The sequence below is a fragment of the Canis lupus genome, chromosome 23 (genome assembly GCF_003254725.2).
Source record: "Canis lupus dingo isolate Sandy chromosome 23, ASM325472v2, whole genome shotgun sequence".
NCBI lineage: Eukaryota > Metazoa > Chordata > Mammalia > Carnivora > Canidae > Canis > Canis lupus.
Genome location: NC_064265.1, coordinates 37156138 through 37172207, shown reverse-complemented (window position 1 = coordinate 37172207; position 16070 = coordinate 37156138). Strand labels below are relative to the sequence as shown.

General features: G+C 47.0%; 1 protein-coding gene across 1 annotated transcript in view; it reads left to right on the top strand.

Annotated features, from left to right (window-relative positions):
- The window catches only part of LOC118352064 (translation initiation factor IF-2-like), a 32163-nt gene extending 16529 nt beyond the window's left edge, over window positions 1–15634 (top strand). The window contains exons 4-5 of the mRNA XM_049099882.1: window positions 13733–13876; window positions 15110–15634. Coding sequence (XP_048955839.1) covers window positions 13733–13876; window positions 15110–15134 — 169 coding nt within the window. The 3' untranslated portion in view covers window positions 15135–15634. The remainder of the gene's footprint in view (window positions 1–13732; window positions 13877–15109) is intronic.
- Window positions 15635–16070: the final 436 nt, after the last annotated feature.

Here is a 16070-nt window from a genome sequence, read left to right as displayed (position 1 = left end):
GAAGAGGGAGAGTTTGACTTCTTCTTTGCCAATTTGAATGCCTTTAATGTCTTTTTGTTGTCTGATTGCTGAGGCTAGGACTTCCAGTACTATGTTGAATAGCAGTGGTGACAGTGGACATCCCTGTCTTGTTCCTGATCTTAGGGGAAAGGCTCCCAGTGCTTCCCCATTGAGAATGATATTTGCTGTGGGCTTTTTGTAGATGACTTTTAAGATGTTGAGGAATGTTCCCTCTATTCCTACACTCTGAAGAGTTTTGATCAGAAATGGATGCTGTATTTTGTCAAATGCTTTCTCTGCATCCAATGAGAGGATCATATGGTTCTTGGTTTTTCTCTTGCTGATATGATGAATCACATTGATTGTTTTACGGGTGTTGAACCAGCCTTGTGTCCCAGGGATAAATCCTACTTGGTCATGGTGAATAATTTTTTTAATGTACTGTTGGATCCTATTGGCCAGTATCTTGTTGAGAATTTTTGCATCCATGTTCATCAGGGATATTGGTCTGTAATTCTCCTTTTTGGTGGGGTCTTTGTCTGGTTTTGGAATTAAGGTGATGCTGGCCTCATAGAACGAATTTGGAAGTACTCCATCTCTTTCTATCTTTCCAAACAGCTTTAGGAGAATAGGTATGGTTTCTTCTTTAAACGTTTGATAAAATTCCCCTGGGAAGCCATCTGGCCCTGGACTCTTGTGTCTTGGGAGGTTTTTGATGACTGCTTCAATTTCCTCCCTGGTTATTGGCCTGTTCAGGTTTTCTATTTCTTCCTGTTCCAGTTTTGGTAGTTTGTGGCTTTCCAGGAATGCGTCCATTTCTTCTAGATTGCCTAATTTATTGGCGTATAGCTGTTCATAATATGTTTTTAAAATCGTTTGTATTTCCTTGGTGTTGGTAGTGATCTCTCCTTTCTCATTCATGATTTTATTAATTTGAGTCTTCTCTCTCTTCTTTTTAATAAGGCTGGCTAATGGTTTATCTATCTTGTTAATTCTTTCAAAGAACAAACTCCTGGTTCTGTTGATCTGTTCCACAGTTCTTCTGGTCTCGATTTCGTTGAGTTCTGCTCGAATCTTTATTAACTCCCTTCTTCTCTTGGGTGTAGGATCTATTTGCTGTTTTTTCTCTAGCTCCTTTATGTGTAAGGTTAGCTTTTGTATTTGAGTTCTTTCCAGTTTTTGAATGGATGCCTGTATTGCGATATATTTCCCCCTTAGGACTGCTTTTGCTGCATCCCAAAGATTTTGAACGGTTGTATCTTCAATCTCATTAGTTTCCATGAATCTTTTTAATTCTTCCTTAATTTCCTGGTTGACCCTTTTATCTTTTAGCAGGATGGTCCTTAACCTCCACGTGTTTGAGGTCCTTCCAAACTTCTTGTTGTGATTTAGTTCTAATTTCAAGGCATTATGGTCTGAGAATATGCAGGGGACAATCCCAATCTTTTGGTATCGGTTCAGACCCGATTTGTGACCCAATATGTGGTCTATTCTGGAGAAAGTTCCATGTGCGCTTGAGAAGAATGTGTATTCAGTTGAGTTTGGATGTAAAGTTCTGTAGATATCTGTGAAATCCATCTGGTCCAGTGTATCATTTAAAGCTCTCGTTTCTTTGGAGATGTTGTGCTTAGAAGACCTTGATAGAAGCGCAAACTCTTCTCACTGTTGCATTCCAGGTGTTCTCTCTTTAATTCTCAGGCCGAATTCATAGATTTTCAGGATGATTGTAAGGTTTTCTAGGTAATTTGGTGGAGACAGGTGATTTGGAGACCCTACTCTTCCGCCATCTTGCTCCTCCCCCTCTGATTTTGTCTTATTTTATTTTCCCCTCTCTTCCCCTCTGATCCTCTGTTTTGGTTCTTAAATTCCACATTTGAGTGAAATTGTATGATAATTGTCTTTCTCTGATTGACTTATTTCACTTAGCATAAAACCCTCTACTTCCATCCATATCATTGCAAATGGTAAGAATTTCTTTTTGATGGCTGAGTATTACTCGTATATATGTATACTCATTATATATATATATATATATACTCATTATATGTGTGTATGTATATATACCACATCTTCTTTATCCATTCATCTGTTGGTGGACATCTGGGCTCCTTCCATATTTTGGCTGTTGTGGACATTGCTGCTATAAACATTGGGGTGCAGATACCCCTTCAGATCACTATGTCTGTATCCTTTGGGTAAATAACTAGTAGGACAATTGGTGGGTCGTATGGTAGCTCTGTTTTCAACTTTTTGAAGAACCTCCATACTGTTTTCCAGAGTGGTTATACCAGCTTGCATTCCCACTAGCAGTGTAAGATGGTTCCCCTTTCTCTGCATCCTAGACAACATTTGTTGTTTCCTGACTTGTTAGTTTTAACCATTCTGACTGAAACCCTACTAATGTTCTAAGTGCCATGCAGACACGTGGCAGATAATTCTCTGCCTTTAAGGATGTTCCTTCCTAGTTGAGGAGATAGAAAATAAATAAATTAATAAATTATTGCCATGAAAAAAAAAAGAAATCCAGGTGAGGGAATAGAACAGGAGGTGGGTGGTATTTTAAAAGATTTTTTAGGGGGCTCTTGAGTGACTCAGTTGGTTGGATGTCTGCCTTGGGCTTGGGTCATGACCCCAGGGTTTGGGGGATCTCCCCGCTCAGCAGAGAGTCTGCTTCTTTCTCTTTCTCCGCTTGTGCTGTCACGCTCTCTCTCAAGTAAATAAAATATTTTTAAAAAAATTTTTTTAAGTAATCTCTACACCCAGTGTGAGGCTCAAATTCACAACCCCGAGCTCAAGAGCCGCACATTCTACCAAATGAACTCCCCATGGATGGTATTTCAGATAGAGTTGGGGAGAAAGGTCCTCTGTGCAGAAGAAACATTTGAACAGAGAACTGAAGAAGTGGGAATATCAGAAAGAAGAACATTCCAGGCAGAGGGAATGGCAAGTCCAAACGTCCTGATGTAGGATCAAGTTTGGCAAGTTGAATCCCTAGGTAGAGGTAGCATTGTAAGAGCTGAGTTCAGAGAGTTGGTGGGGTTGAATCACAGATAGCCCTGCAGGCTGTGGGTAGGGCTTGCTTATATGTGCCATGTGAGAGAAGGTGCCAGAGCCTTATGAGCAAGTGAGTGATGTGATCTGACCTATGGATCTCTCTGGAAAGATCTTCTTCTAGTACATACAATATGAATTGCATAAAGCTACACAGAGTCTGGAAAGTTGCAAAGAGCTCCTCATCCATTTTTTTCCCCCAGGGATTCTCCCAGAAACTTTGTAAAGTAGATGGAGCCATTACAGGAATTCCTCCTCAACTTTGCATCTCTCTAGTTGAAATGCTGGTCTATGTGGTTGGATTTCTACGTCCTTTTTCCACACTCAGGAGCCATTATAATGGAGGCAGGACAAATGGTGAGTCACTCCAGCTATGACTTAGGGACCCAGATCATAATGTCAGAAAGGTTTTAAATATTTGCATGGAGATGAAAAATAGTGCTTCTTAGATGCACGGTATTTGCAGCAAGGTAAGTGGACATGTGGGAATCTTCCTACCGCTACTTTTTTTTTTTAATTTTAGAGAAGGAAGATCCTTAAAATATGTTTTAATGTGAATGAATTATATATGGCACATTATTGCTAATCTAAGATGTTTTAATTGCCATTAAGATGGTAGTTTCTTTTTTTGAATGGTACTCTCTGTATTGTGTTTTAGTAGAGGCCACTTAAATATAATAGAAGTTTTATATATTGACATATATTAATCCCTCAACCTTTTTATCTGGTAAGATTTGAGTCTACATGTACAATATATTTTTAAAAGATTGTATTTATTTACTTATTAATGAAAGACACATAGAGAGAAGCAGAGACATAGGCAGAGGAAGAAGCAGGCTCCCTGTGGGGAACCCGATGCAGGACTCAATCCCAGGACCCCAGGATCATGTCCTGAGCCAAAGACAGATGCTCAACCACTGAACCACCCAGGTGCGCCTACAATATTTTTGTTAAGTGAACACAAACCTCAGGGTTAGAAGAGAAATCTGTATTACAATCCCTGAAGTTTGAGAGAGTGAGTATAAGACCTCTGTGTTTTCTTAGAGGGGTCCTGCTGGCTTGGGCTATGGGAGAGGGAGAGGGAGGGCAGCAGACGTAACAATATCTGGAAACAAGTGACTGAAACCTTGCCTACCCTCCATCCACACCCCATCCATCCATCCATCTACTCATCCACCCACCCATTCATTTATCTATCCACTCATATCATACATCCATTCAACAAATATTCGTTGAGCACCTGACAGAGCCAAACATCGCAATAGAAAAGTAGAGATGAAGCAGCCATGGCCACTGTCCTCATATGGTCTAATCTTCATTCTCCACACAGAGTTGGGTACGATCCCTAAATCACCATCTCCTCTACTACCCTGAGGTCTCATTTCTGCAGTCACATATCTCACACTGGCTGGGCGATGTCCAGGTAAATGTTGCTCTCTGGTCTTGCAGAAGCAGAATCCAAGAGATTCCCTCAAAGAATTCTCTGGGATGGCTGTAGTCAGAGTAGACAATCAGAGATCTCAGAATCTGGTGCAAAGTCCTTCTGATACCTAAGTCATGGGGAAGGTCTTCTAGGTAAGTTGTCAGAGAAAGGTAAATACTAATAGCACAAAGCCTTCTAAAATAAATATTCAAATCTGTTGAATAGTATTACATGCTGGCAGGATTGAGGAGTATATTCTTATTTTCAAAAAGGAAATATTTCTTTCTAGATCCTGCTACTTTGTTCCCTCTGCCCTAAAATTTTGATGTGTTCCCTGAGGTTAACTTCTTAGCCTTCTGCTTTATGTATCCTAGTTGAGTTCAAACACTTCTTCTTCTTTTTAAAGATTTTATTTATTCATAACAGACAGAGAGAGAGAGAGAGGTAGAACACAGACAGAGCGAGAAGCAGGCTCCATGCAGGGAGCCTGACGTGGGACTCGATCCCAGACCTCCAGGATCACACCCTGGGCTGAAGGCGGCGCTAAACCCTGGATTCTCCAGGTTCTGGTGGCCTAGAGAGGCACCGTCCATTTTGTATGGCATTAAGGACATTCAATTGATTCTTATTTGTACCAGTTGGGCATGACCATGTTCATGCTGTGATTTCTAGGACTTTTGGGTCTGGCATTTCCCTTATTTACTCACTAATATCTGAAAGTTCACTTTTAGGAGCCATCACTCCATTAGCTAAGGCTTTTGTGCTGTTTAAATGCAGTCTGTAGATCAGTATAAACAGATTCAGTTTTGGAAAACTGTCTGGGAATATTTACTTAAGATAAACACCTGCTCCATGATCTGGAAATTCCATGCCTAGGCATATACTCAAGAGAAATAAATGCATACATCTAGCAAAAGATGTATATTCATGAATGTTCATCATAACCTTTTCCATTATAGCCCCAAACTGAAAAAAAAAAAACAAAAAACAAAAAACAACCCAGCAACTGGGCATCAATAGAAGAATGGATTGGCTAAAATTAACAGCATAGGAAACAACAGGTGTTGGTGAGGATTCAGAGAAAGGGGAACCCTTTTACACAGTTGGTGAGAGTGCAAAATAGTGCAGCCACTCTGGAGAACAGTATGGAAGTTCCTCAGAAAGTTAAAGATAGAACTATGCTATGATCCAGCAATTGCACTACTAGGTATTTACCCAAAAGATACAAAAATACAGATTCAAAGGGGTATATGCATCTCGATGTGTATAGCAGCATTATCCACAATAGCCAAATTATGGAAAGAGCCTGTGAATGGATAAAGAAGAGGTAGTGTATATAGGCATAATGGAATATTACTCAGCCATCAAAAAGAATGAAATCTTACCATCTGCAGGGATGTGGATGGAGCTAGAGGGTATTATGGTAACCAAAATAAGTTGTCAGAGAAAGGTAAATACCATGATTTCACTCATTTGTGTAATTTAAGAAAGAAAACAGATGAACATATGGGAAGGGGGGAAATTAAAAAAAGGAGAGAGAGAAAGAAGCCATAAGAGACTCTAAATATAGAGAACAAACAGAGGGTTGCTGGAGGGGACGCAGGTGGAGGATACGCTAGATGAGTGATGGGCACTGAGGAGGGCACCTGTCGTGATGAGCATCGTGTGTTGTGTGTGAGTTAGGAATCACTAAATTCTACTCCTGAAACCAATATTTTTTTTTTTTTTTTTTATGATAGTCACAGAGAGAGAGAGAGGCAGAGACATAGGCAGAAGGAGAAGCAGGCTCCACGCACCGGGAGCCCGACGTGGGATTCGATCCTGGGTCTCCAGGATCGCGCCCTGGGCCAAAGGCAGGCGCCAAACCGCTGCGCCACCCAGGGATCCCCCTGAAACCAATATTACACTCAATGTTAACTAGCTACAATTTAAGTAAAAATTTGGAAGAAAAAAATTCTGTAGGTTAAAAAAAAAGTCAAACAAAATAAAAAAATAAAAATGAAAAAAACCTGTGTCTCTGCCTCTCTCTCTCTGTGTCTCTCATGAATAAATAAACAAATTCTTTAAAAAAAGGCAGGGGGGATCCCTGGGTGGCTCAGCAGTTTAGCACCTGCCTTCGGCCCAGGGCATGATCCTGGAGTCCCAGGATCGAGTCTTGCGTTGGGCTCCCTGCATGGAGCCTGCTTCTCCCTCGGCCTGTGTCTCTGCCATTCTCTCTCTCTCTCTCTCTCTCTCTCATGAATAAATAAATAAAATCTTTAAAAAAATGAAAAAAAAAGAACAAAAAGCCTCCCCTAAAACTGTGGATAGCCATACAATGGAATACTACACAGCAATAAAGAGGAATAAGTACTGGTGCATGCAGCAACAGTGGATGAATCTCACAAACATACGTTGGATTAAAGAAGTCAGGCACAAAAGGCTACATGCTGTGTCATTTCATTCATATGTAGTTTAAGAAAAGACAAACTAATAGTGGAGGTGACCTCAGAGTAGAGACATTGAATGAAAGGGGGCAGAATCTTCTGGGGGCTGAGTTTATACTTTACCATGATCTGGGTGGTGGCTACATGAGTATATTAATATGTAAAAATTCCTTGGCTGTACATGGGAAAGTAGTGCACTTTTTTGCAATGTATTACAAGTCATAATTTTTTTAACATCAAAAAAGCAAAACAGATAGGGAAAAATATAAAGAATGTAGCTAGTCTTGAGCAGGAGAGCAAAATCGGGGAGAGCTGGGGCCCTGATAGTACACACTTTAGGCTTTCTGGGCTGGATCGTCTCTGTCACAACTCCGCCACTCTGCCTTTGTAGCGGGAAAGCAGTTGCAGGCAATAAGTAAATGAATGGGGTAGTTGTGTTCTAATCAAACCTTATTTACAAAAGCGGGTGGAGGATCGGATTGGGCCTGTAGTGCGTCCACCCCTGCTTGAATCCACTGGAGGCCACTTCCCAGAAAAATTGTGTTGAGGACCCGGAGGCCCCTTCAGAGTTCCCCAGGGAAGACTGTAGTGATGCCAAGCTATGTGTGTCTTAAGAGAGGGACAGAGCAGCCAGGCAGTTCCTCGGCCGCGAGGAGTAGCCAGTCCCTCAAAATGAGCCCTTGCAAGGCCTTGTTTCATCAGGAAAAGACCCCTTTGTCCTTAACCCTCTTACCAAAGGCCTCCTCCACCATCTGCCTTCACTGGTCCCCAGGACGCCACTCAATCCCAGGGATGCCTCCCTTTTCGTGCCTTATACCCCAGGTCTCCCTAATCCCCACGCCACTCCCAAACCGCCTGGCATGAAATCCTCCTCTCCCTTGGGGGTTCTGCTCTATAACCATGTCACCCTCTTCCCCAGCTCAGAGCTGACCTGTGTTACCCTCCCAAGCACCTCCCTCTCTCACTGCCCTCCTCCTCACCCCCTGCCCACTCCAGTGCCTCCAGGCCTGACCCATCTGGTGTCCTGGCCTCTAGGATGGGAGACAGCCGTGTTTCCAGAATCTTCCCCCGTCTTGTCCCTGAGCTTCTGGTTCCTACAGCCACAATCCGGACCTCTCCCTCACAGAGCCACAGGGCCCTGCCCATCAGCATCTGGAATCCCCACGTTGTCCACTCTAGACACAGTCCTTGTCTGTCTGGCTCTCCCTCCCGCACTCTCACTGCACCTCCTCATGAGACCTGGAAGCATTTGATGTGACTTGGGCTTCTCCCCGGCAACCCCTCCAGGCTCCACTGCTCTTTGTGCCAAGCTTTCCACCCTCTTGCGGTGACTTCAACCTCCTTGCCCCTCTGTCAAGCTACCTTATCCCACCCCCAACTCCCCAGTTCCTGAGGAATCCGGTTGTCTGCTCCTGTGTGCCGCCTCCACGGGGCCTAGAGCTGCCGGAGAACATCTGAGGTCTCGGGAGGGCAGACACCTTAGGTCTCTGGGCTCCACCTCAGCGAGGGCCTCAGTGCCAGCAGGAATTCTTTCCCGAGCGCCCACAGCAGTCCTTTGCAAGCCTCTCTGCGGACTCCAGTCCTGCGCCCCTCACTCCGCTGGTAGCTTTGCCCCCACTTCCCAGAGGGGCTCTTTCAGCATCCTGCCAGCACCTCCTCAAGTGTCCGAGGGGGACCACATGCAGCCTGCCCCCTCCCCACATTCTCCCCAAGAGTGTGTGCACGTTCCTGGGGCTCCTCCCCCCACCTGGATGGCTCTGGTCCCCAGTGCCTGCCTCAGGGGGCCTCCCGGCCTTACCCCCACCCCCTCCCGCCCTGCTGCTGCCTCCAGGCCTGTGCACAACATAGGGAGGAAAACCCTCCCTCTTCCAGCCTTCTGGCCAGTGCTTGGGGGCCTGTGAGTTAACAGAAGAAAAGGCAAGGCTCATTTTCACCCATGCAAGGGGAGCTCCCAGTAATGGGAAAAACACAGAATAGCCTGAAGTGAAGGTTTATATATGTTAACTTAACAAAAGAGGGTTTTGGGGGGATGCCTGAGTGGCTCAGGGGCTGAGCACCACCTTCAGCCCAGGGGGTGGTCCTGGGGCCCCCGGGATCAAGTCCCACATCGGGCTCCCTGCATGGAGCCTGCTTCTCCCTCTGCCTGTCTCTGCTTCTCTCTCTGTGTCTCTCATGAATAAATAAATTTTAAAAATCTTTAAAAGAACAAACAACCACAACACAAAACCATTCTTTTCTCTGTAACATCCGTGTCCTTATCCCCCTGCCCTAGGTCTGCCCCTGCACCCAGTTTCCAGGGGAGAGATCCCTCTTTCTGAGAAGCAAACCACAGAGTCTAGAATTTTCCCCTCCTGCCTTCTTGGGGCCTCACTCTTCTACTTTTCTCCTCTTTCTCTAGGTTTTAACTGCTTTCTCCACTGGCTTCTTCCCATCTGTATTTAAATACTCTCAATTCCCTTTCCATCCTTAAGGGAAGGAAAAGAAAACCCCTCAAAATCCTCTTCAGATCTCTTCCTCCTTCTCCAACTACTGCCCTACCTTTTCCTCTCATTTGCCACCAAGATGTGGGAAAGTCGTCCGTGCTCCCGGTGTAGGCATTCTCAGTTCCAACTCTTCCAGCTGGCTTCCTCTGGTGCCACCCTAGTGAGACCTGCTCCGTTGCCATCTCTGCCATCTCGAGTGACTGCTTTGTAGTGACAGCCAGCTTCTGCTCTGAAGCAACTGCTTCTCTAGGTCTGCCTTGGGTTTCACGCTGTGAACGTGCCCCTCTTCCTCTCCAGCCCGCCTTCTCCTCCTCCTCCGCTGGGCCAGCTCCGCTGAGGGCCCTCCTGCCTCCCCAGCTGCTCCTCCTCAAGCTCTTCCTCATGCTCCTCTGCACCTGTCCCTGAAATGGTCCCTCTGCAAGGCTCTGTCTTCAGGCACCTTCTCACTCTCTGTACTTTCTCTGAGCAAGGTTGCAGTCAGTAACCATTGTTTCTTAAGGCTCACCTCTCCCTGGAAAGTTCTGGGCATTTGGGGTGGTGATTATAACAGGGACTGCCAATGTGCCTCCTGGAATCCATTCTCCTCTCTTTCCATAGTAGCAGATCCCCAATGTTTAACTGGGTACATGGCTGCACAATAAAGAAGGTCCCGCCCAACCTCCCTTGCAAGTGGCTGTGGCCACGTGACTTGGTTCTGGCGAGGAGATGTGAACATGTCATGGAGAACTTCTGAGAGGAAGACTTAAAAAGAAGGTCACTTGACTCAGAGTCACATCCCATGTTGCTTTTCCCCCTTCCTCCTCTCCACTGACTGGAAGGAGCTGTAATGCCTAACTCCGCTGCCATCCTGGATCATGAGGTCATTTTAAGGATGGCAGTCACATGTAGTGGAGCAAAAAGATGGGAGCAGTCTGGATCTTGGATAGTTTGAGAGAGCCTCAACATGTGTCCTGGATGCCCACCTGGACTTCTTTAAGGGAAGAAAAAACAGAGCATGGCTGTGTGTCTAGGCCACTGTCCTGTGTGCCTCAGGGCAGGATGGTGGGGGCTCTGAGCACAGTGCCAGGCACACAGCAGGTGCTTAGTAGCTGGAAGACTAAGCCCAGGGACGCCTGAGGGCCCTGATTGTCCTTACCTGAGCCACACACACAGACTATGAGTTGATAACTCAGTTTTCCCAAGAAGTGGCTGGAAGTGGCTTTGGGGGAAAAGGGAAGTCCCCAGGAAGGCACTGCTGCAGCAGTTCCAAAAAGCAAATGTTGAGATTTGACCTGAGTCTTCCCTTGCCCGTGACACCATCCCAGCTGGCTGGCCCTGGAAGAAACAGCGGGGCAGACAGGTCTTGTCCCTGGGGCCTCACGCCCCTTCAGGGCTCTTTCTCCCTCCATCCAGCCCCCAGGTACCCTTACCTCCCCCTTTCCCCTTTTGCTGTGTGCCTGGCACTGTGCTCAGAGCCTCCACTAACCTTTGGGGAAAATTTTTCATGCCTATTTTATAGGCCAGACACTGGGAATCACAGAGGTAAAGTGACTGGCCCAGGGCAGCACAGCCAAAAAGGAATAGGCCTGGGATGTGCCCCGGGCCTGTCTGACTCCAAATCCCTGCTCTTTCCCTGCTCACCAGCACTTTTAAGCCTGGATAAGTATCTCCATCACCTGCAGAGCTATTAAAAATTCTGATTCTGGGGACGCCTGGTGGCTTAGTGGTTTAGCGGCTGCCTTCGGCCTGGGGTGTGATCCTGGAGACCCGGGATCGAATCCCACATCGGGCTCCCTGCATGTAGCCTACTTCTCCCTCTGCCTGTGTCTCTGCCTCTCTCTGTGTCTGTCATGAATGAATAAATAAAATCTTAAAAAAAAAAAAAAAACAAACCTGATTCTAAGGGTGCCTGTGTGGCTCAGTCAGCTAAGGGTCTGACCCTTGCTTTCCACTCGGGTCTGGTGTCAGGGTCACAGGATCGAGCCCGGCGTTGGGCTCCGCACTCAGCATGGAGTCTGCTTCTCCCTCTCCCTCGGCTCCTCCCCCCACTCGTGGTCTCTCTCTCTCAAACAAATAAGTAAAATCTTTTGAAAAATTAAAATTCTGACTCTAGAGCCAAACCCCAAAGATTCTCCCTCAGCTGCTCTGGGCTGGAGTCGGGGAGTTTGTTTTTTCACAGATGCCCTGGATTCCCGGGTAATTCTGTGGCTCAGCGGGTCCAGGATTGGCGCTGCATCAAGCCCTGCTGGCTCTCAGAGATAGGAGCTGCCACTCGCCCCTGCCCTGTCCCCCCCCCAGCCAACCCCCCCCTCCGACAGGGAGGGGGAGCCTGATGAGGCAGCTGCAGCCCTGCATGGGGGTCTGGCTGAGTATGAAAGAACCGCACCCAGCAGTAGGCCCAGCAGAGCCTGCCGAGAAGTGCTGGTGCCAGGAGACAGCTGTTCCCACCGAACAATGCCAGTTTCAGGGACTGTCACTTTGAACGCTGTGCATTGACCCATCTAATTGTTCTTGCCATTCACCTTGCACAGAGAGGCCAAGTTCGTGCCCAGCATCTGCCTATGTCAGTCTGTGTTCAAATATTTTCACGGCTTCTCCCATTCCCACAGGGTCCAGGTGAAGCTCCTGGTCCCAGGGTGGCCTAGCCTGACTTCTCGTTCCTGCTTCTCTCTGGCTGGTCTCCTTCACAAAGCCCCTGGACCCTTTGCTCCTGCTTTTTCTTTCTCCCCTTCCCTGATCTAGAGCCAGCACCCTATCCCCTACCCTTCCTCACTCCTACCCTAACTAAATATCCTTTCCTCCAGGAAGCCCTCCTTGACTGGCCTGGTCCATATCCTTCCTCGCCCCACTGGAACATTTGCTGTTGTTCGAGTCTCCTGCTCTGCTCTGTCCTGTGACCTCCGCACCTCTGCGTCCTGAGGACACAGCACAGGTTGCTTCTCAAGGTCATCGGCTGGGTCTTCAGTGTCTCCTGGACTCCACGTTTGCGCTCCTGAGCCGTGGCCCAAGCCCTGCATTGTCCTACCAGTTCCCTTTTTGCCCTTTCCTCCCTGCCTCCAGAACTGACCTGCCTGCCTTATGACCCTTTACTCTGCTATGAAACCAAGGATCTGGTTTGTAATAATCTAAACATGCGGTGTAATTTTTCATTTTATTAGGAGAGGAGCCAAATTTTAGGCAGCCTTGTCTCTTGGCTAGGTGTCTTACCCCAGCTGCCTTATTTATGGCAAAACCTCTTTGAGGCAGGTGCATTACTCTTTTTGCCAATGTGGAAATTAAGGAGCCATGCGCTCAAGATGGCACGGGGGTTGGGGGGGTGATAGGGCAGGGGAGTGAGGTCCAGGGCACGGCCTTTTCAATCATTTCCTCAGCTCCTGGTATCCCTTTCTTGCTCTGCAGTGTTAGCAATTGTCACCAGATGGTGTCGCGAGGCAGCTGCGAGCCGGGCTCCCCTGGATGGAGCTGGGGGGAGGCCGAGCCTGCGGCGCCCACCTTCACCACCAGGGGGCAGGCGGGGGGAAGGCAAAGGGCTGTAGGGCCGCGCAGAGGAGGGGAGCTCTAAGGGGCTGGGAGCCCTGCTCCCTCCGAGCTGGGGCAGGCCGCAGCCCTTCACTGATTATGTTGGTCACTCTAAACATTACAAGCTCCAAAATGTGCTATTGAACTCTTCCTTCCATATGTCACAGCACCGTAGCCTACCAAGCAGAACTTGATGGATAACATCAACGCTATCCCCTCTGCAACTCCTGGCTGGAGCAGCAAAGAGAATCACCCCCCATTACCTCTGCAGATGCTTTCCAGGCTTAATTTCATCTTATCTTTACGTCTTTGAGAGGTTCTGAGAAGGGAGATGCCTTGCCCAAGTTTACAAGATCGCAATCCCAGTCAAACGCCTTCAAAGTTTCTTTTTGTTTGTTTGTTTGTTTGTTTGTTCCACCCCCCCCCCACCTCCCCTGCCTTCAAAGTGCCTTAGCCTCTCGGAGCCTCAGTAGCCTCATCTGCTAAAGGGGCGTGATTATGACAATACCTATGCTGGTTGTTGAAAAGGATCATGCGCATGGAGTGGCACAGGTGTGAGCACTCAGGTGGGTGAAGTACAGGATGCTAAATCCAAAACGGGTCCCTGAGTGCAGTCTCCCTTGGCAGCACCAGCAGCATTATAGATTCTGGTGGTGGGTATTTTCCTATTTGACTTCCATGGAAAGACTGAGGCCCCCCAATGCTTGTTGCACAGAGCAGTGGTGCCCAAAGCAGGAGCTGGGCGCCTCAGGGTGTGTGCCAGACGATCCGCTGGAATGCAGGAGGACAATTTTAGAGCTTCCATTTGCATTTAATTTTTAATTAAATAATAATTAATTAATTATCTCTAGATTGATCATGAGGCAGCTGACGGATCGGACAATCCTGCCTTGCTCCCGGCCCATGAGGCATCCTGGGAGGACAATGGGAGTCCTACACTGGGAATGGACCTCAGAAGCCCCCACTCTCATTTGCTGGCTTTCAAGCAATTGCAGGTGTGTTACTTCAACTACAGTATGTCCACCGATGCTAATTTTTACAAAAGTGAGATTTTCAAATATCAGGGTCTTTGTGTGACTTTGTAACAAGATGTCAAGCGACTAGGCATTTTAAATTCATTGGTGGTTAAATATGGTTAATACCATCCCCTGAATTTAAGATCCAATGGCAAAACTGGGTATTATATTTAGTAAAACAAGGGGGTGAAGCAAGTAAGGACACGTGGGATCCAGGCCAGAGGGGACAGCACAGCACAGCAGGGTGGACAAGGTCCAGAATGGCTGATGGGCAGCAGGTCCGGAAAGCTGCTCAGTTAGATGAAACTAATGGATGAATGACTCGGAGGCAAATGACTTGTTAGCAGGCCTGATGTTTAGCCAGGATGTGCCAGTTGAAGTACTTCTGAAATGTTAACGTGAGCCACCCTTCTTCCACTGCCCAGTTGGGTCCTCTGGACCTCACCACAGTCCAGAGCCTGAAGAGTTAATGCTGGGCACAGCAGGGGGCTTCAAGGACCGCCCTGTGCTTCTATGGCTAGTGCTTAGTCCATTTTGATTGCTCTCTGTATGAATCATCCCCACACACTGAATTCAATTAGGTTGGTGGGTGATTAAATACTTTTGGTATATTTCTCTGCTTGTTAGAATATCTGATATGACGGGAAGTTTGAAGGTAAACTGGAACATGAGTTAGACAAATAAGACAAAGAAAGGAAAAACAAATAGAAATTCCCAAACAACTTCCAAGAAAGACAGTGCACTTATAGTAGGTTCTCATAATTGGCTGAGCCACCCTCAATATTTGCCTAGTCATAATCATGTAAACACTGTCTCCTGATTTTCAATTTTTAGATTCAGCCTGTAAACAAAGAACAGAAACCTTATTTGTAGTTGTGCAGTAGAACATCAGTCCTGAAAACATAAAGTAAACCTGACCAGGGTTAAGAGGAAGGAATAGGAGGGGGAGAAATTAATATCTTCGTCTGACAAACGGAGAGTCAAAATACATTGCGGAGGGCTGGTGAGCCTAAGAGTCGACAAATAAAGGTAGTACTTACAAAGACATCCAAATGAGGAATGCATGTGATTATTTGAATTCAGGTTAATTAGGAAGGTAACAGATAATGCCTAAGATTGGTAAGCCTAGAAAGCAAGTTAAAGTCATGTTGTCTTGGAGGAGGCTTGGGAAGATGGCAGAGTGAGCTCACCTTGTCCCATGTTTACACCTAGTGATCACTCACACCCAAGTAAGTGAACCATAGAGCAATCCGAAGACTGGCAGGACACACTCCACAACTAAATATAGAGAAGAGCATCATACTGTCTGAAGATGTGGGATGAGCCACCAGCAAAAGTATCCGGAAGAGTTCAGAATGGCCTCACTGGGAACCGGTGGAAGGGTGTCTGGGCCTTCCCTTTCAAGCTCTTCTGCACTCCTTGACATTCTATCAACCATGTGCATCGGCTAAAAACTTAAAACCAGCAAAAGGAGCTTTGTCATGATCAAGCAGTCCCCTTAGGTGGTGGTTCTTGAAATTTAAAATGTATTGACGGACCTGCTTTGCTTAGAAATCTGTTGTCAGGGCACCTGGGTGGCTTAGTAGTTGAGCGTCTATGGTTGTTGAGCATTTGCCTTTGGCTCAGGGGGTGATCCCGGGGTCCTGGGATCGAATCCCACAACGGGCTCTCCGTGGGGAGCCTGCTTCTCCCTCTGCCTATGTCTCTGCCTCTGTGTATGTGTGTGTGTGTGTCTCATGAATGAATAAATAAAATCTTAAGAAAAAGAAAAAAAAATCTGTTGTGATTCAGACTCTAAAAAACCTGCCCTTTCCCCCCTTGTTGGGTTTCCTCAAGTGAGGTCTGGGAGAGGTAACCAGGTGTGGTGGGTCCCAAAGGTGGAAGGCTACTGCTGAGGTCAGAAGGCGATTGAAGGCCCTTGTCTGGATGGGGTGGGTGTGCTGTCTGTGGGCGGCAGAACAGGCACCAGACCACATTCGGGCATCCCACAGCTCCTGCACAGCCCCAGCTGGGCTGTAGGGCTGGGGAACCCATTGGCAGGGCCATTCTTGCTCAGTGAACAGGAACCCAGGGCTACTTGCGTGCTGGACCAGCTGCCCCCAGCCCCTGGGCCGTTCCACAGTCCCAGCATTCCTCCCTGAGGACAGATGGAGGTAACAGTTGGCAGGTGGAC